This window comes from Drosophila mauritiana, chromosome 3R, assembly GCF_004382145.1.
Source record: "Drosophila mauritiana strain mau12 chromosome 3R, ASM438214v1, whole genome shotgun sequence".
NCBI lineage: Eukaryota > Metazoa > Arthropoda > Insecta > Diptera > Drosophilidae > Drosophila > Drosophila mauritiana.
This window is the reverse complement of record NC_046670.1, coordinates 22,769,152-22,797,033: the sequence shown is the minus strand read 5'-3', so window position 1 is coordinate 22,797,033 and position 27,882 is coordinate 22,769,152. Positions and strand designations below refer to the sequence as shown.

The 27,882-nt window shown below is 39.7% G+C and overlaps 3 protein-coding genes across 5 annotated transcripts; 1 reads left to right on the top strand and 2 right to left on the bottom strand.

Moving 5' to 3' along the window:
- Positions 1 to 212: 212 nt before the first annotated feature.
- On the bottom strand, positions 213 to 16,530 carry LOC117143296 (Kv channel-interacting protein 1). Of its 3 annotated transcripts, none has more exons than XM_033307892.1 (7): positions 16,382 to 16,530; positions 15,719 to 16,099; positions 5,253 to 5,714; positions 4,491 to 4,560; positions 4,179 to 4,249; positions 3,915 to 4,109; positions 213 to 3,143 (listed from the first exon to the last, which is right to left on the bottom strand). In XM_033307892.1, exons 3-7 carry the CDS (start codon positions 5,406 to 5,408, stop codon positions 3,015 to 3,017), a joined length of 621 nt encoding a protein of 206 aa, XP_033163783.1. In that variant the 5' UTR covers positions 5,409 to 5,714; positions 15,719 to 16,099; positions 16,382 to 16,530; the 3' UTR covers positions 213 to 3,014. The 3 variants fall into 3 exon arrangements, with proteins under 3 accessions (XP_033163783.1, XP_033163784.1, XP_033163785.1); XM_033307893.1 differs by having other exon boundaries at positions 15,719 to 16,034; XM_033307894.1 differs by having other exon boundaries at positions 15,719 to 16,034; positions 16,450 to 16,530.
- A 2,138-nt stretch (positions 16,531 to 18,668) lies between these two features.
- Positions 18,669 to 21,056, bottom strand: LOC117144681 (alpha-taxilin). Its single transcript, XM_033310004.1, has 4 exons — positions 20,880 to 21,056; positions 20,364 to 20,764; positions 20,110 to 20,256; positions 18,669 to 19,847 (listed from the first exon to the last, which is right to left on the bottom strand). The coding sequence occupies exons 1-4, from the start codon at positions 20,949 to 20,951 to the stop codon at positions 18,920 to 18,922; spliced, it is 1,548 nt and encodes a 515-aa protein (XP_033165895.1). The 5' UTR covers positions 20,952 to 21,056; the 3' UTR covers positions 18,669 to 18,919.
- A 341-nt stretch (positions 21,057 to 21,397) lies between these two features.
- On the top strand, positions 21,398 to 22,203 carry LOC117143635. The gene is made up of 2 exons (XM_033308412.1): positions 21,398 to 21,656; positions 21,726 to 22,203. The coding sequence occupies exons 1-2, from the start codon at positions 21,498 to 21,500 to the stop codon at positions 21,966 to 21,968; spliced, it is 402 nt and encodes a 133-aa protein (XP_033164303.1). The 5' UTR covers positions 21,398 to 21,497; the 3' UTR covers positions 21,969 to 22,203.
- Positions 22,204 to 27,882: the final 5,679 nt, after the last annotated feature.

Here is a 27,882-nt window from a genome sequence, read left to right as displayed (position 1 = left end):
CCAATTTGTTGTTGGGCTTGCTTTTAAATGTATTTTTTAAATCTTTGGTTGGTTTTCATTTTAAGTGGCATGAAAACTTCTTTGTTGTGTTATTAAATTGTATGTCTTATTTTCAGACTAAAACTTAAGTACAACACAATTTTAAATCAAATGTTCGAGAACTTAAACCGTAATGTGACTTACTAAAATTAAATTCCATTATGTATTTTCTAAGTAGACAATACTTAACTATAGGTACATTTTAGTGGATTTTTGTATAAACACATTTTAGGTTCTTTTAAGGAAAGCTATCCATTAGTGTTTATTTGAAATGTGCACAACAAATAGCTTCACTTTAAGAATAATGAATATTTAAGGGCAATATCAGCATTTTTAGTGAATAATAATAAAATAATGAATTTTTCGCAAATGGTTTTGTAGTCATTTTATAGATTAATTATTGTAGGTGTTTTATATAAGAGCTTACTATAATTTACTTATAAACAATCCAAATCACTAACCACGTTTTCTTTGTTAATTATTTTGTTGTTATTTATTATTATTATTGGGATAGCGCAAACCATTTATATAGTTAACAAAAGGTTTAAGATTCCATCATGTTCTACGAAATCTTGGCTAAAAAATTATTATCGTAATTTACATTTACTATAGGTACATTTGGATTAAATTTACTTTTAACGAAATACGAATTAAACGTTGTTTTAAAAATAAGTTACACCACTTTAGTTACACCTATTATGTTCTAGATTCGGAAACTAATTCCAGCTAGCTAGTACAAATTAAACGTCGATTTCGACATAGCTTTTGGATAATCTAGATAGTGATCTTTTCGGACATTTAGCAGCTAAAACCGATTTCTAAACAGTATCTTCCAATTCGACTGGTTAAATAAATAATCTTTAGTTTAATATTTAAGTTTTTAACATTAGTATAAGCGTTTCAATTTCATTATTTATTATGTTGACTAGTTAGACACATAGCTTTCCTCAATTCGAATGATAGATTAATATCAATTAGTTGCTTTTTTGTATTTTTTTGTTTTGTTTTTGGACAGTGTACGCTCATATTGCATAGATCGTTTCTTAAGAGTTAGAAATCGTGGGTGGTTTAACGAGTAGTTCGCATAGGTATTTGTTTAGACAAGAATACTTTTATATTCAACAAAATGTTCTTGTTCAACACATTTACTAATGCTAAGATTATTTGATGATGGAATCGCTTTTAATGGCTTTGCCGTTTTGATGGGAATATCTTTAACTGATCGTTCCGTTTTATATATTTGAACCCTGTCTGAAGAATGGTGGAAGAATCCTTGCCTGGTAGGTATGCTTAAAAATTTTAAATATTTTTATGCTTAACCAAGTTGTAGGCTTGCTGAAGCTCCGATTCAACCTAAATTAAATTATGGTTGAATCATTATAAAGCGCCTACGTGTACTAATTACGGTTGGCATAGTTTTCAAAGGCCAACATTTAGATATTTCTCGTCTAGAACACAGTTAACACATTTCAAACGACACCTGCTAAGTTGAGTATTTAAATTAAGAGCTTGTGACGTCATTAAACCACTGATTCCTGATTTTCATTTCATTTCCTAGTGTCCTTCGCTTAAGGCTTTTTATACAGAAAATGGTTTTTGTTAGAAGCAACAATGGAAGAACAATGTGTACAACTAAAAGCGGAAATAGGAAATATCAAACCACATTGATTGTCTTGTCTTGTTCATGCACAATTAAGCATTCAATGTTTTTATAAAAACGGTCGCGTTTCATTATTACTTTATTATTACATTTTCATTTCGCTGCACAAGTTTTCTCCATTCCCAAAGACATTCCTCTGAAGCTTTTTTGGGAAATGATTAAATGGGTGTACAAAATCTGGGGGCTTCACGAAAAACCGGGCAAAGCGTCGCGTGCTTGTGTGTAAATATGTTCTGGCAAGTGTAATTTAATAAAAATGTAATTTAATTGAAGAGTCGTGTTGAGAATTGCATTTATCATTAAAAAATCAACACGACCTTGTATAAATATTAAATCAAGCGTAATTGTCAAGTGCTATTTATATATCGGTGGTTGGTCGGGCACACAAAACCCAGGCATTATTTATTCATCTGTTTATGTAGTATCTATTTTTTTTTTTGCCATTTTAAACCAATATGGCTGGGAGATAGCTTTATTGAGACAAATTGTAAATTCAATTAGTTGATGCAAAACAATAACACACACATTAAAACATATGGGGCTAATAGAACTTTCCACAATCTGAATTAATTTAATTTATACTGCAATTCGCGTTTTCCTTCCTAATTGACAGTAAAGCAAAAAAAGTATCTTTTAAAACAATTAAATCGGAAATATGTCTACAAAGGTGAACTAAGGAAATCCATTTGTTTGGTAACTTTTCTTTTAGCTAAGTGTAAATTTATACTTTAGTATTCTATTATTTGTTATTGCGTAATTATAGTAAAGTAAATCGTGTTGAGAGCTCGGTTTCTCTTGTTGTCGGTATACCAATTCCATTCCTGAATCAAACATTTGGTTTGGTGGTTTAGTTTAGTTCTGTTGTCGAAATCAATTTCATTTACACATATATCATATCATACATGTACATATTTATATAGTAAATACATATATATATATAAGACCAATTCGCTTTTCACGGCAGGATTAAATTCATAATATGCTCAAAAAATTACATATTCTTTATAATCAATCTTAGTCGACCTCTTCGTTAGTTATATAATAACACACTCATAAAGTTTAAAGATTTCTTCCTTCGATATTTGCCTAAACTAATTTTAATTACTAATATGTTTCATTTCCTCGTTTTCCATCAATTTCACTGGTGTTTTTCAAGCTTGTTTGGGGTTTCCGCCCCCTCCTTTTTTTTGTAATATTTTTGTATTTTTATTTAGGGTTGTCACTTCCTTAGAGTTGCTTATTGCACTTATAGATCTATAAGAGATATTATAGTCCTGGAATTGCGTAGCCCTGGCTCTAGCTCCCCCTCTTGTCATCAAAGGTCGTTGTCGAACATTTGCAGCGATCGAGTTACCAAGTCGTCCTTCAGGCAGGCCTCCAAAAACTCTTCTATCGTTATAATGCCATCCTGGTTCAAGTCCAGTTTGCGGAAAACACGATCAACCTGGATAATAAAAGGTAAAAAAAACACAATGATTTACTGAAAGTCTCTTTAAATATTACGAGCATACATACATTTTATAAAGACATCGAAATATCCCTATTACTGATAAATTAAATTAAGTTACAGTGCCCCTACTTTCATTTCCCTTTATTACTCTTATAAATTTCGTTCACTGGCACAAAGTCATTTTCAATTTAATCGCTCATTTCAATTTCAGCCACTTTTCATTGGCATTTTCGTTTAAGTATTATCCGCGGGAAAAAGTGAAACCTTCATCATTAAGTAAAATATCCGCTGCTGTTTCCGCACACGAATGCATCCGCATTTCCCTGCTCGCTTTTCACCCACCGTTGCCGATGCAATTTCGATTCCCGACTTATGCATTCCGTATGTGTGCGCATACTTCTGTGTGTGTGTGTGCTCCCAATCATAATTACTCATACGCACTGTGCGCCCGACTAACGTCAGCGGATGCTGCACGTTTCATGAAGTGTGGCTTTTGCATAAAGAATGAAGCATACAAATCTGCGCCAGAGGAAGTGCGATGAATATGCAGATAGACATTTCAACAGAATGGCCTAGAACATAATGCTCATTGCGGATAAGCAGAGATTTTCCTTTGTACCAAGAACAAGTTGATTAAAGCATAGCATCGATTGTTAAATGCGGTACGAACAGAGCACCAAGGTCGAGACTTGTACTTACTATAGTTTAGGCCATAGAAACTTTAATAAAGCAGAACCCCTCTGTATTAAAAATCTGTTATCTTACCTGATCCCTCGCCTTGCGATCGTCCTCAGGTTGATGTGGTCTCCGACCCATAAGCTCGTGAATGGCCAAAATAATTTCACTCAGTTCGCCGCGACTGATCCTTCCGTCGCCGTTCAGGTCGTACAACTTGAAGGTCCAACGCAGACGCTCATACACAGAACCTCTCAGCAAGGTCGACAAGGTGACCAGTAAATCCTGATAAGCATTAAAACGTATTAATATACGCAATACTGAGTAGATGTTAATATAATGAGAAATAATTACCCGAAAACTAATGGCGCCATTGCAATTAACATCGAACGCTTTGAACACATAATGAGCGTATAAACTCGAATCTGTATAAATAGAACATAAGCAAAGTAGGCGTGTCAGGGTGATTTTTTTTTTTTTTTTGGTTTCTGGCTATTTGGGTATTTTGGCATTTCGGTGGCAGCTGCTGCAAGGACGAAATGCTCGCTTAAACGGCGCTTTATGACGCGCTACTATAAAAAGGAGAAGCATAAGACCTTAGCGACAGCACCCGCACACACAGACACACCCCAAATGGGCGACATTTATTCACACACAAATACTTACTGCCATGTGGAAAGAATTTGGCGTAGATATCCTTAAAACAATCCTCGTGTACCACGCCCTCGGGGCATTCCTGCGAAAAAAATTAAATCGCAATGAAAGTAAGTGTTTGCTCGGTTAATAAAGAAAAAGGCAAATGTAGGGACAGTGAGTTCCAAAAGGGCAAAAAGGACTAACCTAAACCTTTGAGATCATTTAATTACAAGTACATGAATGCCTAAGTAATGCAGTAGTCGAATGAAAAAAGCTATGCTCTACTTTCTTGCTTATCATTTGCTAAATTAAAAAGTTTAGAATTCCATCTATTTCGTAACGAAATCGAAAGTACAAGTCACCAGCCAACGAAACTTATCTATAAGGTAAACTACCAGCGAGCCAAATATCACAAAGGCAAACTATCAATGGGGCAAACTGTCAATAAGGCGAACTCTCTGGCTCAAACTATCCATTTACTTGACCCCGGAGCTCATCTCTTGTTGACCCACATATTGAAACTTTTTCGCTGAGTTGGCCTTTTTCCGCACTCGTTGGTGTAAAAGTGCTTGGACACACAATCGCTTGAAAGGAGCGAATTCATTTGCAATGAAATTCAAAACGCGTGTGCATTAAAATGACAGACATTTAAGTAGCGCTCGTTTTTACATGGCAGTTGGTCAACGAGTTGTTCTTGGCATTTAAATAACTATATTATTTAAAAGTTATTATCTAAAAAAATAATACTTTTGGAACCCATCGACTTCAGTTTATGAGAACATGGCTTCCTACCGTCTTGAATCCTCTGTACATGACGCGGATTTCCTGTTTGGTGAACTTGGTCTGCCGGCACAGATCCTCGAGGGCAACGGGAATGGGCTTAGGCACTCGTGTGTGTTCCAACTCATAGACCACCTCCTCGATGGGACTCTCCGGTGGTGAGGCCATAGCGGTTGCTTGATTATTGTTGACTGGTAGCGGTTTTTTAATTAATATCGGTGCTGATTATGATTGGCGGCTTAATATCAATTTGCATTTGAGGTGCTCGGTTTTTAGGGACGCGACAGCGAACTCATTATGCCTAAAATTCGCTGTGAGTATTCAATTTCTTTGTGCTTTTTTATGGGCTCTCAACCTTTTCAGTGGCTGCTGCTCCTAATCCCTTTCGGCGTATCCTTTTTTTTCGTTTTTGGTGGTTTTTGGTTACGGTTTCCTTTGCGCCATTCTACTAAGTCGCTAATGAGGCTACCAATGCTAAAACGAAATGGAAAATAGAGAGCAGGTGAGATTGATGCACTGCGAATAATAATGCAAATATATTATATATTTTATCTTAAAACTATAGAAAATAGCGGAGTCTTTAAATTTAAATGCTTAGGCATATACCCACAAATCACAAATATTTTTTCCCTTTCCACATAAATCAGTGCTGAAAGTCGGGGCAAGGACACTTGCAGCTGCCGGAAGCGCAACTCGTAGCCGCAGCTACACCTGCATATAATGGCATCGAGTATACGCCCTGTTGACTCGCCCCGCCTGAGGCAACATGCAAATGAAGATTCTTATTGCGTACCATAAATCAAAGGCGAATCGAGCTATGCGCGCACTTTGGTGCACTTGCAGCACCTTTATTTCTGCCGCAAGAAATGGGCGCTGGGTGCGGTGTTTTTTGGGGGCGGGGCAATGCTGTTGCCCAGATGAAATTAATGAGCACTCAACATGCAAATGAATGGAATGCGAACTCATTCTGACTGTCGGATTGATTCGTTTCGAACGCACAAACACTATGCAAATCAGCTTAGGTTGTTATTGAAGTGTAATTAGAGGTCTCAGGAAAGTAAATAAACTTTATGCGATTATAGAAAATGGTCTTAAAATCTATGTTTAAAGCTTTTCCGTTCGTATCTCAGTTGAACATATTTCTTGTCTAATTCCCATTTTACTATTCGATTACGTTTATTGCGCATTCATCATAATAAAACCAATTCGTAAATCCAATCCCATAAATCCACAAATTGAATTTTCTCGCAATGACTCGCCTGCATCGGCTTAAATCAAATCTTCGGCGAACTTTTTGCGCTTCTCTCTGACAAATTTCAACAGCACTTCAATATTTATCAGCGAAAAGTCAAAAAGTGTATGCTGCGGACTATTTCCACTCTATTTCCATTTTGCATTTCCATTCTATTTGCGCCCACCCACACTCACATAACACACGGGCAGGACTCTTGTTAGCATAGGGCGGAAAAGCGGCGCGGCAGGGGGTTTTCCATTTCCGACGTCACGGTTATTTTTCAGCTGGAATTGATTAAGCGGCAGCTAGCCGAAAAACGGGGTCACTGCGAAAGGAAATAGCTTTGACAGTTTCAATCCAAGTGAAAGTATTTATATTCCTTTTGCACAGCTCCAAGTACCTCGCAACTTTTTCTATTTCTTTTCGATGATACTTATCACCCACTCATCATATATTATTTATACATTCATCTAAATGCTAAGTGATACGCTACCGCTTCCTGTTATATAAAGTTAGAAATGTATAAAGCTAACCAAAATATTTACTGCTTTAAGGAATTTTAGCCATTCCCAACCGTAGAAACGCAGTTGCCAAAATCAGAATACGCTAAATCAGCTTGGCAAAACTTCCAATGCGAAACTTAATTTTCCAGTAGCTTTAGGGCTTTCAGGCTCCTCCGAACTTTCTTGTTGAATACATTAATAATTTATAAATCACCAAAGTAAGTCTTAAATATTTATGCGGCCAAACTCAGAGTGGAATCAATAGCTTTAACCCGACGGAGCCGTGAAAATGCGCCGAGTGAGCTCTTTAAGCCAAGAGCAACTGCTAAATGTTGGCTGCCATTAGCATAAATAGCATTAAAAGCGAAGAGAGCCATAAAACCGAATACAATGTCATACTTAGCTGCTCGAGCTGCAGCCAACTAATTTCATGACTCTATTTTGCACAAATCTCTGTGGCCCAGTCGGTGGGAAAAGTGGGGGGAAAATTGGTGGGAAAATGTGAAATAAATGAGGGTAGGGTGGTAGGAGCATGCAATCGCCTGCATTTTACAACATTTGAAACCATGTTGGAGTCACGCCTTTACTATGGTCAGGATTTCCTCACATGCACTTAACGAAAATATATACACACACTAGAACACTTAAAAGTTTTTTAAACGCTTCAACCAAGACCGTAATTAGTATTGGCTTAAAGGAACAGCAGTAATTGCTCAAGACCTACGTTTAAAAATAAATGTTCACACCAGGGTAATTTTTCCAAGTGCCACATTCCTTTTAACACACCAGATTTTAAATGCAGTTTCGGTGAGGCCTGCGTGTGCGTTTGTGGGTGGATGTGTGTGTGCCTGTGCATGTAAAATGTTTGTCAAATATCACGTATACGACATGTGCTTCCGGCAAGGAGCGCACGAACACCCTCGAACAGACGGCCAACCGAGCGGGTCGAGTCGAAGCCATTCATTGCCAGGGCGAAGCTAATTAAATATTAAACCAGGTCATAGTGCAAACGTAATAATGTGAAAATCCCTATTAGCCAATTGGCAATTGCAAATACGAACTCGAAATACTTTCGCACACAGAGGCCACAAGACACTGAAGTGCACTCAAGTCCGCTGGGAATGGGATATGCAAATTTTCTTGTTGCCAAGAACTGTATGTTTATTCATTTGTCTAATTGTGTTGTTCTTGTTGCTGCCAAGATACGGGGAATTGCGACGGACTTTTAGGGGCTTTGCGTTCCTTGTCCCGTGGTTCTGTGTGGCATGTCAGGACTTAAACTTATAAATGGCAACGACAACAGCAGCAGCAGCTTTCGAGGCAAGGACAAGGCTTGGCCTGGCCAGAACCAGAACCAGCTTGCATGCAGTCATGCAATGCCACTCAAATGATGGAAAAGAAAGCTAAAACTAAAACTAAAACCGAAACTAAACAAGAACGCACGCCAGGCCGCCCACTCTGCTAAGCTGAAATTGTCAACAGTGGTTTATGTATTTATACAAAATAATATTTGAATTTGCTTTCCACGAGGGTATTTGTATAATAAATACAATTTTGCAGCTGCCGAGATGCTCCTAATGATTTGCATCGAGCAAATAAAACGAATATTAAATTTAGCAAGAAAACATGCCACAAACTCACCAAGGAGCCACAAAGTTTAAACGCAATTTAAAATGAAAAATCCAATTAAATTTTAGCTCAAGTTTATATGCCAAAGCATAAATTCAACATTAATTGATATCTACTAAGCCAGGCAAATTTGTACAAACACGTATCCATCGATTATTGAAATTTGTTATTCTCTTGGTTATCTCTCGGCATTTTTCACAGCTACAATTAGGCCATAAAAATTTCAATCTACCATGTTTCTGTGCTTTCCTTAATTGCTTAAATTTATTTCAAGCTCTAGTTTTTAATCGCAACGACACTGTGCGGCTTTCATGTCTCCGAGCAGGTTCCATTGTCATTTCCTGCTGGTTTCATGCCACTTTCACGGACAACCCAGACAGAATGGCACGATGAGAGGAGTGGCAAGCTCGAAAGGCAGCGATATCTAAATAGGAACTCCAGGACCGAACCGATCCAGCACGCAACCACAAGAACCACAGAGCCACTAGAAATTCGAGAGCATTATTAAATTGCGGATATATTCACGGCATATCTGGGTCTGTATATATCATTCTTTTTGGGCCAATTGCCGTGCTGCAAACTACAACAATTGAATTTTTTTTGCCTAAGCTTTGGCTGGCACTCGCCCATAAGATTGGTGGGCAAATCTCGTTGCGCCTACAAAAGACAATAAATCAACGCCAATTATATGCCATTTTTTACTCCCTTTTCCGGCTTTTTCGTGGCTTTTCACCAAGGCAAGCGATGACGACAGCTGATGAAGGGCTTTCAACACTTTTCAATCCGACTTTTGGCCAGGTCCAAGGCTAAATCGGGCCACTATGTTGAATGGGAAAATAATGAAGTACGTTTCCCGTGAGGAATACTCGCGTGTACTCGACCCAAAGTGCATTTGCATTGCCATTACGCTATCCTAATTATTGGCTGATCAATTGTGGGCAGTTTGATGTTGACGTGTGCCTTCTGGGCATTGCAGTTAATGGCCTAATTGTTTTGCAAACTCTAATTATTCAACCTGATTGCACTGAACAAGACACCTAAGTTGTTGGTTTGCCAGCCGATGTATGGTTTATGCTAATTAATTATTTATTGCTAAATTGTTGAGCACGTTGACAAATGGTGTCACAAAACGGTGTTAGATCAAAAATGGTTGACTGCTAATTTCTGATTTCACTGTAATTGATGTAATGAAATGTAAATTCATGATGATGTAATTGAAGCGAATGACTAAGGAAAGAGGCTACTCATGTTAGATATCAATTTATTTATAAATTATATCTTTTACAAATCAGACAGCATGACGCATAATTAAAGTTGGTAATTGTGCCAAACTATATTCTGCCGATTGCCAAGAGATAGGAACTTGGCCCTGATCCAACATACGAATACGAATGGCCTATCAGCGAGTTATGAGATAGTCGAACGGAAGTCATTATTCACTATGAGGATGCAACAAAGTGCTTTTGAGCTCTATTAGCTTCGCACTGCATAAACTCGGCTTTAACCCCACCATTTGACATTCACTTTGAGATTCGCTATTGGGGGAGCTTGGGGAAATCAGCTAAAAGCTAAAAGTGTTGATGAAAATCCCCTCCCCCTTAGCAGTTAGTTTTCGGTTGTTAATGGAAACGAGTGCGATAATTTAAGAGGGAATTTTCCAGCTGGCAACCACAACATCATCCCTGATAAGCCGGGCCAGCTGAATGCTCAAGGCAGCAATAACAAACGACTCCCAGGAGCCTCGAAAAGCAGCGTGCAGCATATGGTTTTCGCTCTCAGTTTGCAATAATTTTTTAGTTAAACATAAGAGGGAGAAGCAATTTTGGCAAAGCATTTTCACCTATCTAGAATCAACAAAGGAGCGAACCCAGCTCCGGGCCATTATTAGTCGCTCCTGATGCTCTAATCGCACTTCCGGCACGCGACACGTAATTGCCGGCACCTGGATATCGTTAGGGGTATATATTATAAAGAGTAACCGAACTTGTGGGTAAAGCCATTAACATTTGGGATATAAATAGGAAATAACGTGAAATGTGGTTTAAATAGATGTTAATCATGGCGGAAGTAACTATTTAAATGTATTTTTAGAAGGAGTATCTCAGATACTTTAGTTGCAGTGTAGTTAGTATTCTCTGAAGAAATTGTACATTTTAATTAAATTTCTGTTAAATTCTTTCCAAAAATGCTTATTACTAACAACATTTGTATAGCTGCACCAAAGTTTGTACACTTTTGACTTAAGTCACATCTGAAAGAAGCCTTTCAAGCGTGCCTGGAGAAAAATTGCAGCTGAAGTGGTCTCATCCAAAATGGAGTAGCAATCACAGATGAGCAATTCCTGCACTTAAAGTCGGCTGGAATGATAAACTTAACCATGAACAGTATACATTTCGAGTGTTAGGGCCACTTGGATGCAGTCGAGCATTAGATGGCAATCAGCTCAGGATACACACATGTTTAGATTCCGAGGGTTGAGGGAAATTGTGATGGCGGAAGCTTGTTACTGACAATCTCTGGTGCAATCAGTATTCATTAATTTGGCAGCCGTTAGGACTTACTAAAAATGCAATCTATGGCAGCAAGCTGAATATTAGAGACTTCTATGCAAACTGGCAGGCGAGCAATAAAAAAGTTTGCACGCTGCACTTCCGGGCATGGGGAAAGTTTTACTAACTCCCTCGTCCAGAAAATGCAGTTATTTTTGGCAATGGCCAACAAGAAACTGACTTCATTGTTGGCCAGGCCAACAAAAAGCCTTGTAAGGAAACTGCCAAAATAGTTGCAACGACTTCAAATGGGCTGCGTTTCTCGGCTGGAATTATTCGGTTTGGGGGAGTAGTTGGGTATTCACAATTTGGTATTCAACTGTGCGAAATTCTGAACAATAAGTCGTTACATCGGCGCGCACACACACAGATCTATAAGGAGAGCCACGGATGTTCGAGGATATTTCCACCCGCTACCCTGTTGGCCCCCGGAACTTCCGGTTCGGCGATATGCGCCAACTTGCAGACAATAATTCGGTCTGTGGCTGTGCCCTTTTCTTGGCCAAAATGGCAAAAGCTTAGCGGGCTTTGGCCAAGCTATAAATATGCCGAGATATGTTCATGAACTTATTGCTGCGTGGGTGTATGAGCCGCAAAACTTGCCAGGATTGGTTTAATTTATGAGCTGACTTAATTTATTTCCGCCAAGGACAAGTCAAATTCGATCGAAGCAAGTTAAATTGGCTTAGAGAACATAATTGCTTAGCAGTGGTATAATTTGTCTGTATATGTGATTTCTGTTAAACTAGTCAAAAAATAGACGAAATTATTATTCTTAAAACATTACGAATAATCAGAACTTTGGTTACCCGCCGCACTCAAAAACCAATTACATATTTGGGAATTTGTTTTCTCAACTTAACGTTGTTCTGCGAAAAATCAACTACATAACAAACTTTTTTCTTCTTCCTCAACATTTGTTGTTCGCCATGGACATGAAAATCTACAAGAACAATAAGCCGACCAAATAATATAAAAATTTTGCCAAAAACAAGAACAACGGGCCACAATAGCAACAAAAACAATGGCAATGGCAATAAAAAGAAACATTCAACTCTCGCAACTCATACAACTTGTCAGAAAACAGAGAGAGAGAGTGAAAAGCGTGGAAACTGCCCAAATTGGGGGGAAAATTCCGAAAAGTATGCAATATTTTTTTCCAGTTGGTCCTTCAACTTTTCGTGGCTCGTTGCTGACTTGGCAGGCCCGACATAGTAATTAATGCCTGTAAGTGGTCCGCGTGGGTGGCTGAGCATAGTTGTTGCCACTCTTTTTAATAGGCTGCTCGTAAAAAACTAGGCTATGATTTAACTATTAAGGGAATGTTTATTATAGTATGGTTATAGCAAAAAAGAGTTGTTTCAAGATTGAAATCATTTTGTTTTCATAAAAAGAGAAGTACCGGGTATGTGATAGTCGAGCCCTGCACAATTTTCGCTGTACTCATCAGCGGAGTGCTTGGACTTGGCTTGTTAATTGCATGTTGCCAACATATGTTCGCTTGTAAATGTGGATTTCCGCCCATCCCCCAGTGGGGCAATTAAAAAATGTTACCAAAATGCTCGGCTGCAAAGACATTTAACTTTTCTGAAATTGCGGGTAATTTCGTTTCGTTTCGTTTCTTTCTTTCTTTCTTGCTTTCCATCGGATGTTTGTAACACATGGCGTATGCGTGTTACGGCTACAGGCGCTAACTTTCGGACAAACTTTGCTCTTATCAGCTGGTGATAAAAATATAAGAGGGAAACAAAGAAGAAAAAAAATTGAAAAAACCTCCGCAAAATGGATGTTCGTATGGGATGTGCAAGTTTTATAGACACATCTGGCGGTTGGCTATATAAATTTCAAGTTTGTTGCTGTTTGAAAGCTAAACGATTCCCTTTTTCCTAGCTGTTGCATATGTGTGTATGCCTGCACACATGTTTTATGGCTTTAACCATGGGAGGAGTATTTTTTTGCACGATAAGTTGACCATTAATGGTCGCCAAATGCTGGCAAATTGATGTTCACGCTGGGAATGGCTTGCGGTTGCCTTTGGTGGCATAAAGTGCTTACATGTACATATTTAAAGCTCTTTAAATGGTTTGTGGTTAAATTTTGTATGAAGAATATACCAGAATATTATTAAATGAAGATCTAAAGTTTGAGCTATATGTGCGCTGGTATTTTGTTATAATATTCTTCGGTAACTTGATACTTGGTTGGTCTTTTGTGTAAGTTACTTAGTCAGTTCGTTTGACCAGGCTTAATTATTCAACGAAGACAGGAGGACGTTTGGCGATTGTCACGCCCTTTGCTCATTACTCACTTAGGCCAAGACAATATCATTCGATTGGGCCAGTAATTACCAGTGTCATTGAATGGCCCACGCATCTAACACCCAAAGTGATTAGGCAGTTTATAGCCGAAAAGCGTTGAATCACTTTGCAGCTCACAGCTGCGGTTCTCGTTTGGCATTGCCTTGCGTGTCTTTGCGTTTTCCTTAGAGTTTCCTTTTGGCCAAGGCCACGGTGTTTTGACCTTTAACTGGTAAGTAATAGTGCCCAGATGTGCTGCACAAAATGTTTAAATTTAACATGTATCATCTACTTTATTTTGTGGGCTGTCATCGATGCTCATATAATAATTGAATTTTTGAATGATCAGCCATTATATAGCATCCACTCATCGGGTTTTTATTATATTTTATTTTATTTTTACAGTTCCCAAGTTCATTTGTTCAATGTTGGCTCGCGTGAATTTTATTTATAACTTTTCTATTTGCAGTTTCGTGTAGCATACAACCCGGCGACCACCCCCTTTGCCCCTCACTCGCCCACTTGCAAAACAACAGCAGCCACTTTTATGTAGGCTCTTTACCTGCATCATTGTGTGTGTGTTTGTGCCTCTGTGTGTGTGAGTGGGTATGTGTCTGTGTGTGGATGAATGAAACTAGAGCGCACCTTGATTCTATTTTTAAATGCCACACAAAACAACAATTGTCGCTTAGTTGCGCGTTAAGTGTTTTTCATCCAGCTTCCTGCGACCAAGTTCATTTATTCTTAGGATGCAGATGCAGCTCTTCTCGGCTAGAAGCACTTAAAATAGTTGGCCAAATAGTACAAAGGGTTATATAAATAGATCGCAGCGAATTTAGCTTAGCAAGGACCTCGTCGTGTAACACTCGTCAGAAATAGTAATTCAAAAGGTTGGGATTCCCAACTTGGGAAGTACTAAAATCGCCTAAAATATAAATATAAATATATATAAAATATATCACATAATTGCATTTTCTGATTTTCACTACTTGAAGTTACTTTTTGAATCGCTGAAATTGGATTACAATTCGACAGCCCTCAGATTAAACCCAAATCGATCACGAATCAATGTCGCACGAGTTGCAAAACTATGCCAGTAGAAGTTGACTTTTTAATCGGCTTGTGCATCTAAATGGAATTGGCATTTATTTTATGGTTTATTGCCAGGCAGCACGATAGTTGCTTTTGTTGCTTATCAATTGTTGCACACAACTTTTGTTTGTTTGTTTGTTTCCCCTTAACAGCTTGTCGCGGATTAAATGACACGGAAATTGGGCTGAATAATGGGAATTTTTAATGATGCAATTTAAGCGCCTTATAGTGTTACCACTTTTGGGAATAATTAATTTTGTAATATTGTTATAGAAAATAAAACAATCAAATCTTTTACTCTAGGAATATGCTACTATATTCGATTCTCATCCATGACTGCAATGCTAAAATATAACATATGTAAAGCTTCACTATTTTGGAAAATTATAAACAAGTTGTCGACACTTCTGGCAAAAGTTAAAAATATGTATGAACAATTTAAAATATTTTTCACAGTGCCGTAAACAGTAAACAATTGCTGCCAGGTGCGTCTTCAAACACAGATTCTTATTTGTTTAAATAAATATGAAAATTAACATTTCAATAGTAAATCGAAGCCTCACATCCAATTTTAAATATAATCTCACAAAAATACTCTTTGATGCGTTTTTCAAACATTTTCATTACTTTCCTCAATTGTTAAATGAAAAACCTGGCACAGCTCAAACTTCAAATAGAGCCCATAAATATTTTCCATAATTTCGCGAAAAATAAACAAAATATTCGAGACTGTTTTTTCGCATTTTCCAAGGTGAGTGTGTAAATTTTCACTAGCCTGCGTGTGTGTGTGGGTGTCTCTGCGAAATTGAGCTGGTGTGCGTGCGTGCGACTTTGGCGCCTAGTCAAATAAATCGCATGCGATTAAAATTTTATACAAATAGCTTTAGAAGCGTGCGTTTTGCTTTGTTGTGTTTCATTTGCCGTGCCATTTCCACCTTTTCACTGTTTGTTTTCCTTTTTTTTCTTTTTTCATTTCTAGTCTTAAGCTGCGTTGTTTTTGGTTTTTTATGGGGGCATGGCGTCAGTTAAATGAGTTGTTGTTTATAGTTCTTAAGCATGTGTGCGAAAAATTTGCATTTGTAGCGTAACGCTTTTGTTTACTTTGTAGGTTAGTTTGTTGGCCCATTGACTTATATACACACACTCGGCTAAAATATAACATATATATATTTACCTTCGATGCCTTTTGATGGCGGCGGTGACGAAGAAAGCGGCGAAAGCAGACGGAGAAATTGGCCAAAACGGAGATGAGGGAGGTGGGAGGAGTTGGTGGATGGCTGATGGTTGAGATGGGTGGTAGTGGGCGGTTGGTTGGGTGGTGGGTGGTATTAACCTCAAAGCATGCCAGCAAACAGCTCCTCGAAAGCACTTGACTTGACTCCTTTCGATATTTATATTTTCCTGCCCTTCTTTGCGTGCCTCGTTTTAATTTGTTAATGATTTGGGCTTATTCATTTATTTGCATTATTTGGCGCTCACTCTTCCCAACTCTGCTTATTTGGTGTTATGTTACATTTTAGCAAAACTTGCGGTCCTGTCTCAACGATTGTTGTTGCTGTGCGGAAAATGCCAAGCAGCAAATGTAGCAGCAGCAGCAGCGGAAAAAGAAACAAGAGGAAAAACTGTATCTTTTAGATCCGGGCATATCCTTTATCTCGAACAGCGACTGCGACGCTGGCAGAGGCAGCAGCTGTAGCTGTAGCTGGAAAATTTCCTCCAACTTGTTTGTCCCTAACTCTCGCGTTGCTTTTCAAAGCCACTTGCTAAGTTTTAGCATTTAAGTTAAATTCAAAGCTGCATTTTTCAATGATACAGCAGCAGCAGCAACAATCGTTACCATATATAAAATCCAGCAAAAGAAGAACTCGATAGCAGCAAAAACCGCGCAGCGTTTTCCCCGTTTACCGTTTCGCCGTCAGACACACACTTTTCCACACACTTTTCCCTCGAATAAAGCCAGAAACCGTTCGACGCGCGCACGCGAGTGTCCTATACACAACTGATTACAGGACTGCGAAAATGGAAAATGTTTGCCAGCAGCGACGCTTCGGCACTCGGTTTTCCCTCGCTCGGAAAATCTCCGGCTATCGCAGCCAGGCTTTCTGTTGCCGAAATATCCGGAGCCACTCCGCCGGAGACGGAGAGCGAGTTCGCCGGAGAGTGGGTGCGCACTCACTTGGGTTGCGGGCGGCACATAGGGTATAGCATAGCCCTCGGCGGTTACAGTGGACTAAGTAGTCACATAACGCATATAATTAGTTAGCATTGTAATAATATTGGAAGAGCTGTTTTAAATGGCAAATATATTTACTTGACTGACCACGTGGCGTATGAGTAATTTTTAAAATATGTAACTAATGAAAGACAGCCTGTTTAAGTAAGATTTAAATTCATGAAAACTATTATTTATTATAAATGATTTTGAATAATAGAAGGAAATATTTATTTATATTATTATTATTTTCATTATTTATATTACATTTATTTATATCTACAATCTACAAGACTATTTTAAACATCGCACATAAAGAGTACTACTGAAATCATCTTTTAGATAGTTATGCATCTTTTAACACCCCTAAAACTGGCCCACTGTGCAAGCAACACTCATATTCCTCATTCATCTTGCTCAGCCCGCACAATTGGCTGCCAAAAGTATTGCCACACCAGTGTCGGCGACTTCGTCCTTTCACTTGAACGCCGAAAGTGAGGCAGTCTGGCAGCCTCTACTTTTCTGGTCCCGGTCCCCAGTGAGGGTCTTCTGTTACGCTGCTGTTATGCTGCAGACCGCGAGGGTCCTGAGAAATGACACCCATGAGTTCAGGATGAATACGACGCCACGGCAGCCACCCAAGCCTCCATTTCGCACATACATATGTACATACAGCGCACATACGTAGAGTGTACATATGTAAATATGCTCGTCTGTTGGACATTTGCACTGTTTTTTTTTTTACCAACGAACGGACGCGGACGGTTTACAGCCAAATGACAAGTGCTTAGTGTTTTGCATATGCGTGTGAGCGTGCACTGAGAAAAAATTTGATAATTACTTTTATAGCTTATTCGTATGTAATACTCATAAATTTATACCCAAAATTATTTATTTGTAACTACATTTACTTACATTCTACTTTCAGTTATCATATTATTTTTTTCAGTGTCGGATGTAGCGGCTTGATTCCCCCATTCTCATTATTCAAGCTGGAAAATGGGCAGCTCCGGGGATGGGGACAAGTGTTTGGAGCACTTGGCGCACGCTTGCGCGGCTTTCAAATTTAGCGTATTAACTCATTAAATGTTCAAAAGCTCATTGCCTGCGAAATGTTCACACATTTCTGTGAGTGCGAGCGAGGGTGTGAAATATGCACAAGTATATGACACTTTGGCACCGAGGGGAAGACAGTTTTAATACCGCTTAATGGGCAATCGGGCGGAAGAAGCTTTAAATAAATAGAATTCCTTATACTCCCAACAATATCAACATTTTTAATTAAATTTATAATGACCATGGAACGCTCGGGGACCTAACAATGTAGGTATGTACATAAAACATGCTGTGAAAAAAGGGGTAAAAACAGTTGTTGCCTCGAGAGCTGGCATAATTAGTCCTTCTTTCGTATGCACCTCTTTATGCAATTTAAATTAATTTGTGTAATTATTTTAGTGGCTTAACTGGGCCTTATTTCAACACCCTCAAACGCACCGAGTGACCGCTGGCAGCAGTTGGCGTTACGCATACGCCACGTTGCATGCGTCTTAAATATTTGATGGCGGAAATCTGGGGCCCGGCAAAAATGACAGCTGCGTGTTGAAAATAATTAAGGCGCAATTATAATGACCCTGGCCACGAACCGCAGGCACTCACCACCACCCATCAGCACCGTTGAAGCCACCCCCATCCGTTCGCCTGTTGGCATTGCAATGTGTTGCATGCAACACTAGACTTTGTGGCGTCGCCAACAATGACGAAAGCAATCCATGGCCATCGAGCTTGTGCGCTCTGGCAGGTTCCCATTCCACTACTTATGCAAATTGATGCGAAGTGTGGGCTAAGATTTATGCTTAAATCTTTGGAAGGACATTCTGCAAATATTTATCCGAAGAAAAAATTATAATTTTCCTTTTTTCTGTTTGCGGGAAACACGTTTTACTCAATTTGTTGTTGAACAGCAATACACGATCACCGACGACATCCTTTAAATAAATACAATATACAAAGTACAATAAATAACTAGTACAAAATTCGGACCATTTAGGTTTGTAATTGATGACGTTTTTTAGTTGAGACATGGATGACACAAAATGCTTTGCAGGGAAGGCTTGGTGGCCGCCCGAGTTTTGGAGATGGGAGTATAGGCGAACAGTCAGTAGTTTAGTTGGCATTGGCATCGATTAGGGGAGGCACTTCGGATATATCAACAAGTGACTTGGCGGTGGAAGCGTCGCCATCACCTACGAGCTCCTGGGTGTCTGTCGCAATGTCAACGGTCTGCTCCTTTCCGTTCTGAACGTTCGAGGCATCTCCCGCTGCCTCCAGCTCGACCTTTGACTCCGTGGCGGCTGGTTCCTGAACGCCGTTCTCCTCTCCGTTCGTTGTGGATGCTGCAGCTTCTGCCGCCGCTGCAGCAGCTGCCTTTGCCTTGGACTTCTTCTCCTTCTTGCGTATGTTCTTCTTGGCATTGTTCGCCTGACGCTGCTCCTCGGCCTTCTTCTTCTCCTCGATGGAAGTCTTCGATTCATTCGTGGTTAGCAGCTTCATTTGGTTCTGAAGATTGGCCAGTGTCTGCTTCAGTTCCGCACAATTGCGAGACATCATTTCCATTTTAACATTTTCAGCACTGACCGGCTTTACGTTTACTGGCTCTGGTTCAGGAGGCAACTGTGGCATGGCGGGTATTTCAATCTCGTGATCCCGCAGGCACTTGTGCAGTGTGGTCCTTTCCAGTTGTAGAGCACGCAGTAGCTTCTGCAGCTGCTGTATTTGCTTCTGCAGGCGCTCTGAGTGCTGCGTCTGCAGACTCTTCTCTGTGGCTAAATCGATCACCATGGCATTGGCTTTCTCGTACTTCTGCCGCCAGCCCAGCGCCTCCTTCTCGATCTTCTTAGTGTGCTTGGACATCTTCTCAAGCTCCACCTTGTAGCTGCCGAAAACCTCATTGGACTTCTGCAGCGACTGCTGGAAGTCATCGTACTTGGCTGTGTATATGTTCAGTTGCTCCTTCAGTTGGTGCTCCCTATCGGTGAGATCCTTTATGGCACGTTGCGCTTGCATCAGTTTCTCCAGGCCAATCTGGTTTTCCCTGAAAGAAATGTGGAATTTAGATATTTTTTGTGTGGATTAAGCTTTGACTAAATCCTATCAAGTGAAGAGCAAACCGTGCATTATGAACGTAAAGGCTTTAAATTGTATTAAGTGCTAGCCACTCAGCTGTCCTCAATCAAAACCAGTAATCTCAGCGAGATTGTTAAATGAAAACTTGTTTTCTAATGTGTGACCATCTATGGTCCGTTTATCGCGAGATGCAGAGAAGTGCCGGATGACCCGGCATTTTGCGCACATACTTGCTCAATATCTCCTTCTCCATGGCAGCCTCCACCTGGCACTTTTGCAGCTTGGCCTGGTGCAACTGGGCCTCCAACTGAACCTGTTCATTGAGCTTCTCCAGATGCTGCTCCCTCGTTTGGTACTGCTCGGCCAGCAGCTTTAACCTAAAACGGGAGACCAGATGGTTAGGGAAAATCGGAAAACAGAGAACGTGCGTGTGCAGTGGCTATATTTAGAACGCGGATCCCCGCAGCGTTGCGGCGATGCTTACTTCTTGGTCATCTCGATGTTGTAATCGCGGAGCTTGATGTTCTCCTCGTTGTTCTTGGCCAGCGATTTCTGGACATCGTTCAGGGAGCTTTGGAACTTTGTCTGGCTCTCCTTGCGCCGCTCCTCCTCCACTTTGATTTGCAGCAGGCTCTCGTTCTTTACGGACTTTATGATGCGCTGCTGTTCGCGGCACACCTCCTGCAGCTTGTCTCGCATCAGCACGCTCTTGTTAAGATCCCGCTGGACCTGCTCCTTCTCCCTCTGCTGCGACTCCATTTGGCGCTGCAGGACACGCAGTTCCGCCGTCAGCCGGCTTACATTCTTTTCGCTGTCCACATGGCGTTGCAGCAGAAGTTTCACCTTCTCCTCGGCGGAGGGGCATTCGTCAAGGGATTTCATGACCTAAAATAGATTTAATTCCGCGTTAAATTTGTCTATTTATTCCCGTTTCCATGGATTCTGACAGTCTATGGAAATAGGGTTTGGTTTTGGCCATTTGGCCACCACGCGCTCTTACCAACTCCTCCAACTTCTGGTCGCGCTGCTTCTCCTCGCGCGCCACCTTTTTCGCCTTGCTTAGCTTCTCCATTGTCTATTCAAAAATCGGTGCTATATTTAACTTGTATTCTATTCCTCTTTCGAATTTTGACTATATTCGTTGTTGTTGCTTTGCTTATATTTATAAAACAGTGAGACAGTTTCGTTTTCCGGCAAATAGACTGAAAATCGGGGAGAAGTAATAGTACTTTTTTATTTCGCATCCAGCTGGCCACACTGTATACACAGTGCTGCCGGAGCGTCAGCCGGCTTCTTGCTTTTTTTCAACAATACCTTTTAAGGTGGCAAAAGCTTATAGGAGTCCAAACATATTTGATAGTTTGTCAAACCAAAAAAATGTTTTAGATATGCTTGTTGGCGCCGAAAGATTTTTGAATTATAGCCATGCGTGCAACAGCCCACTGTTATAAGTTAACAGCACCATGTTTCTGAGTACCGGAATCTACCGCCAGGTGCTGCAAAATGCGGATTGCAAGTGCAGCCCTCGCTTTACAGTTATTCCCGCCATCACAAGTTTAATTGGAAATTTCACAATTTGCCAAATTTATTACCAAATTGTTCGTTTTAATCACGTAAAATGTCGGAAAGAGATGAAGAATCGATTGCGTATTTGATGGAAACTGGCATTTTCCCCCGACTCCTGGAGATTTTAAAGCAAATGGTGGATATCGATCCGTTGCCATCGGATCCTCTGATGCACATTTTGCATTTGCTGGGCTGTCCGCTAATTCCGCAGGTTAGAGTTGAAATTTTAACAATATTATAAAGAAAATCGTATATGTTCGTATTTATTTTGTATGTGTAGGCCCAAATGAAGGCCCTGGAGCGGAAAGTGTCGCGTGCCCATGATGAACTGCGCCATTTGCGCCGTTTGATCATCGACTTGGATGCCCTGGATCAGCTTTACGATGGTGAAAACGAAGTGGAGGAGTATGTGGGCAATGTGGAGGAAGCTGTCTCATCATCGAGCGAAGATTCCATGGTGGAGAGCATTGAGTCCACGCAACCGGAGCATGTGTATACATCCATGTCATCGCTCAAGGATTAAAATCCATCAAATCCATAGATCGCACAGCATCGAATCACATTTGTCGTTGAGCCTTTATTATGTACGGGCTACATATCTTTGGCAACTGCATGTGAGTTTTGGATGCATATTTCTTTTACATTTTGTTTATTCGACGAGATCTATCCATGACTTTTTATCAACTAAACTTATAACATTGTATTGTGTAGAGGCAGCACCTCTAATTATCCATTAAAAATTGTCGATCAGCATGATATATGGAAAATGTTTTTTTTTTTTTTATATAAAAACTAATCTATGGATTTCTTTTAAAATTAAACAAATTATGTCTTAACACATAATCATCGAATACCAAGTTTTTCGCTTTGACTGAAGTATCAAGTATACTTTAAATTTTTAAAGGAACTTTTTAAAATTGAATGAGTTTTTGATGAAGTTGAACTTCTTTATCATCTACCCATGTACACAGTTGATTAAAACAAGGCTCCTGTTTTCACCCATTTCGAGTTGAGTGCCATTAAACCTCTCAACCTGTGGGAAATCAATAACTAATATATGCTACATGGTTTGCCGGCAATATCTAGGGCCAAATAAAACAACATTTCAATTAAGTTCAACATGGTGAGGTGTGTAGCTGCAGTTTGGCAGCAAAACGGGGAAATTTAATTTGCGACTGACGCCATAGATTAGAAAATAAAGGTTGCAATTTAATTTAAGGTTCAGGGGATAAGCTGGTTCATAATTATGCGCTTGCGAAAAGCTGCAGCTAATTAAGTCGGGCCTTTAGTAACAGGCAGCGAATTAATACATATTTGGATTTGTGCTCAAATGCATTTCAAATAACGCGATGTAATATAAAATAAATTAGCTGACACACGATAGAGTTTAATTAATTAGGTTCAGCGCTTTTGCCTAGTTGGATATCTCGTATTCCCTTAAAACAATTCTCTTATAAATGTAAATAATACTTTGAGTAATCAAGTTTAAAGTTGCATGGAAACTTAAATAATACATGCATCATGTATAAAATATGTTAAAGGTTATTCAAATGTGAAAAGCACTTTTCACATGAATTTAACCATATTTTTGCGACAAAGCCAATAATACTTTCGTTTTTATGCTGCACTCTTGCATATTTAATGCACCTTTTCTTGCGTTAAATTTAACACGTGTGGGGCAGCCTGTAGAAGCATTCAGCTCAATGATTTACACCGCATATTTGTCACAGTGCGATAAATCCATCTAATCCCCCGACATCTGCATGTCCGGCTTGACAAATAAACTGCAGCAGGGCTTACATAAATATTACTCCCAAAAAGAAAACATATTTTGCCACATAAAATAAACATGAACTTTTCTGGGCGGGGGGCTTAGCGGAAACGGGGCGTGGCCGGGCAGCAGCTGCTTTTAATTGCTTTTGCTGGTTTTTCGAACGTTTTTGCAACTTTTTAGTTGACATTGAATAATCGCTGCGGAAATTGTCGCTTAACGGCAAATTGTGGTAAAAGCAGAGTGGACTCAACTTGATAATTGATTGGAGCTCTTTAAAATTGTTTGTTTGACCGCTGCTGCAGGCCATTTCCCTGTTTTTTTTTCTCCTCTCCGCCGTTTAATCTGTGCACGCGTGCCGACTGCAAAGTGGCCTGCTCTTTTTTTTTTTTTTTTTAGCCAAATCTGCATGTCAGTTGGTTGGGAACGTACAACTTTGGCCACGTAAAATACGAGACCCCTCGTGCTCTCAGCCACAGGCCAAACCCATGCAAAACAAACAGGAGACGGAACCAAATGAAGTGCAGTATGCCAAGTTGGCTTCAAAGGACTACAGGCGACCATTGAAAAATCGCGAGGGACCACACAAATTTCGCAAAATCCTAAGCTTATATAAAGTTAAAATTTTGCAACTGTAATTAATTCAAAAGAAATTTTAAGCAAACATATTTTCTGATTGCTTTTTCAAGCACAGCTGGGAATTAAAATAATATTTTTTTTGTATTTATTTTATAGTAAATGCAATATTTATTCCCCTCCAGGGTGCTTAACAGCCCATTATAATCTTGCAATAAAAAAGCTTCGCATGTCATCAGGTAATTAATTTAACTTGCCACTTTCATCAGAAATTAATGGTTCACTACCATTTGTAAAACTTGATTATAGCTTGTATTTATATGTATATAAATGTATATCTTCCGCAAAAATTTGAATGCATTAAGACCTGTGCCCTGATATTTCAGTGGCAACTGCATATTGAATGAATTTCCACGGGAAAATGTATCGGTATGTAGAAAATGCATGGAAAGCGTGGCAAGGAGCAGCTCTGTGCCGCTTCAATTTCATGTCGAGTAAATTTTAATTTACTGCTCTTTTGTGACCGCATGCAAGACAACCAAACTTTGGGTTACTGGGGCGCTTTTTTCGACTTTTTTTTGGGGCTTGTGTGTGAGTTTGTTTTTTGGCTTGTTGGTCAAATGATATATCCGTATCCGGTCGGTCGGTTGGACGGTTCATTCGACCCGAGGCCAGATGTGGAATTTTTAAAGCCAGCGGATCGCCGAGCTGCCATTCGTTTTAATGACCGCAAAAGGCAACCGAGAACAAAAAATAGAAAGTGCTGCAAAAAAAAAAAAACAAAACAGAGGGTGAAATAAAAATTCAGCTATTGCCGGCAGGCTAATTGCAGTCCGTCTGAGTGGGCGGGGGCTGCGTGGGGGCGTGGCAAATCTCAAAACTATGCTTCATTAGCCCAGCTGCTAACTCTATTTGCCTAATGGGCCGCAGCCCACCATAAAATGAAAATAAATTCAAGAAATTTTGTGCCATAAAACGTGCACGGCTTAAACAACGAATTCGCCCCAAAAAAGAATTGAAAATTCCAAACACAACAATTAAAAAGCAATTAACTATGCAAATTTAGCGCTGTTAATGAGCCGGAAAGTGTATATACATATATCTTGAGTATTTTTCGTGGTAGATTCCCCTTTTGAGCGTACGGAAAATATCCGCCCAGCATCTGACCCAAATACATCAATGTCTGGGAAATGTTTTGGCCAAATGCCTCACTCTCACACTCACGTACGAAAGCATTTTATCATTTGCTGTCATTTTTCATGCCACGAAAAAAAGGGTTAAACAATTTTTATGTGTCAACAAGAATAATTTCTGACACTAACACGGCAACAAAGCGAAGCAACTTGGCTTGAATTTCTAGGTATGTGTGTGCGGAACACAAAAGGCATTTGTCGTATTAATAATGAAAGCGAGATGGACAACGCAGAACTAGCCTCGATACAAACTAAAACAAACAAGGCAACAAAGTGTCAACAAACTGTCAACAAAAAGTGTTGCAAAAATAAAACAGCAGGCAACTTGGAAATTAATACTTCACACCTGCATGGGTGTAAAGTGGCATAAAGGACATGTTCCCCATCTAAGTGCAACTACAGACATGCTACGTGGCATTATCCTTGGCCATACAGTGCTGAGATACAATTGGCCAAGATGGTCAGGTACAACGACGAAAATTTTGTTGAATAGATATTTTATTACATTTTCAGTTAGCTTAGTTATTTTCTTTTGGTGCTCTAAACTAGATACAACTAAATACTTAATTTATGTTTGAAATTCAATTATAAATCAAAATGTGTTCTATAAAAGACTACTTTGATTAAGAGATTTCTCCTAGCCACTAGATATTCTTTTAATTGCAATCGTGATAAAACCAACCCCTGGGCTACAATTTGTAAACTTAATTTGCAACACTTGAGAGTTTTGTAGAGTCGATAGTATTTCATCTTAAGGCATCCCTTCCACGGTAGGGATTTCAAGTTTAACAAATAAATAAGCAAATTTGCTTACAAAGCAGCTGAAAGACTTGGCAAGTGAAACAATGCGAGCTGAGAAGCAAAATGGGGGAAGCCAACAAAGAAGTCGCCGTCTTCATTGTATTAAGTTCCTGCGAAATAAATATGCTGTGAGCTATAAAATTGCAACGTTTATCAAGGCATTTGCACTGCTGAGCATGCCAATGGCAGAACTAAACTACTTAGCGATGACCTTCACAGATCCTATGACACCCGCCATCCCCAAGTGCACTCAGAGAAAGGGGGGATATATTTTCAGAATATTTTACAAAGATATGTCTTCTTAAAAGAAATCAATTTAATGAATGAAAAGCTTTTAGAACCTCTCTGATTTTGTAATATCGAATATGTTTGAATATATACTTAAGCTTATACTATATATCCCGAGTGTTAAGCTAATTCTCCATCGAATCAATGCCAACCACCCCATTTCCCAGCAGGTTGCACGGCAACAGCCTGGCTCTGCGTCCAGAATCATAATTAATACCAATTAAATGGTCTTAGGTCTGCTCTGTGAGGTCGATCATTGAATGCTTATTACGCATACGCCGCGCAGAAATTTATTGCGTAACCATGACAAAGGCGAAACTTTTTAATTGCAAGAAGTGAGTGGAAATATTGGCGGCCAGATAAGCCATGAGGGATTGAGGAAAGCCTCTAATTATTCGGCATAACGCTTCATTAGAAAACCGCGTTAGGAAAATGGCCTCTTAGTCTGTCGCCGCCGCCTGATGAATGACTTAATCACCCAGAAAAGCGCCACACAAATCAACGGGCCCAACGAGATCCCACTTTTGTTGTCACCGAACTTTTTCCTGGCCAAAGCAACTCCGCTCAAAATTAATGGAGCAAATCAAACGAGCAAAAAGCAGACACCACCTCGGCCTCAAAGTCCAGTTGAGGTTGAGTTCGCAGCCATGGCCTTTAATAATGACAAGATTTGTGTGGGCTGCATACAAAATTAGCGGAAAGTCGACTTTCCATCGCATCGCACTGCCTCCAACTTTAAGTTTCATGAACGTAGCTCATTTATTTTCCTCTGGACGAACATTTCATGGCTTTCGCGGGCCTGGGTTCCCATTTTTACTACTTTGTTTCGCATCTACCCTGTCTGGGGTTAAAGTGGTTAAGAAACACGGAATGTACAGGAAATAAATTTAATAAATAATTCTATTCATTTTACTGCTCTATTGTTCATCAATTGTTATATGGTATATGAACTAAAGATATAATGATAAGATATTGATATATTAACTATAGAGTATTTGATGTTTTGAATGGCAACCCATTCGGTGTGTCTTTTAATTTAAAGGCAGGCAAAATTGCAAAAATATTAACTTCCTGTGCAGCCGACAAACAAGCAGTCGCGAAGTCGGGGGTCATTTTTATGGCATTTTTATGGCATACTCTGTGGCGTGGCTTAAAATTTGTGGCTTCCATATTTGGCCCAGGTCGGTGGCTTATTAAGCCAGGGGAAACTTAAGTTTTCGTCAGTTTTCCTCGCGTTCGAGTTCAGAAATGCACATGGAAAATGCGCTGAATTGGCATAAAATGTAATAATAATTTTGCAGCATCTTCTTGGGATTTCTGGGTTGGCTGGGGGGGTTGGGATCTGGGGCTACGGGGGTCGTGTCTGTATAAAGGAAACAGCTGTTTCCGCAGGGAAAACCAGGAACGGTTGGGGTTAGTCGGCTGGGGTGTGGGATAATATTCGGAAAAGCCTTTGTGGCATTGCGCGAATAAGCGTGTGCCGCAATTTGCTATTCATTTGAGTTTTCAGCTGGCTGCCTGCTTGTTTCCCGCTGCCGACCATAAACTGCAAGAGATTATGAAAAGTGCGCTTTTGGCCACTTCCTTGTGCTGCCGCAGAATGCAAAAAAAAAAAGAAAAATAATATTTGGCTTTATATTTTCGCGCTACCCGCTTTTCTTCTGCCGGTATTGTTGTGAGTGTGGCCACCGCCACGATAATAATCATAATGCAAATACGTGCTGCATTCCGAGGCGCTCATTCGTAAAATTTCAATGTGCCACAGCGTTCATTTCGCTGTGCAATCATTGTTGGAATTTAATCAACTC

Coding starts and splice junctions, on each gene's coding strand:
- LOC117143296 (XM_033307892.1), bottom strand. CDS start 5,408: ATGGCCTCACCACCGGAGAGTCCCATCGAGGAGGTGGTCTATGAGTTG. Junction 4,561..5,252: donor TGTACAGAGGATTCAAGACG/GTAGGAAGCCAT, acceptor TTTTTTTCGCAG/GAATGCCCCGAGGGCGTGGT. Junction 4,110..4,178: donor ATGGCGCCATTAGTTTTCGG/GTAATTATTTCT, acceptor AATGCTTATCAG/GATTTACTGGTCACCTTGTC.
- LOC117144681 (XM_033310004.1), bottom strand. CDS start 20,951: ATGGAGAAGCTAAGCAAGGCGAAAAAGGTGGCGCGCGAGGAGAAGCAG. Junction 20,257..20,363: donor AACATCGAGATGACCAAGAA/GTAAGCATCGCC, acceptor CTCCCGTTTTAG/GTTAAAGCTGCTGGCCGAGC. Junction 19,848..20,109: donor GAGAAGGAGATATTGAGCAA/GTATGTGCGCAA, acceptor CATTTCTTTCAG/GGAAAACCAGATTGGCCTGG.
- LOC117143635 (XM_033308412.1), top strand. CDS start 21,498: ATGTCGGAAAGAGATGAAGAATCGATTGCGTATTTGATGGAAACTGGC. Junction 21,657..21,725: donor GCTGTCCGCTAATTCCGCAG/GTTAGAGTTGAA, acceptor TTGTATGTGTAG/GCCCAAATGAAGGCCCTGGA.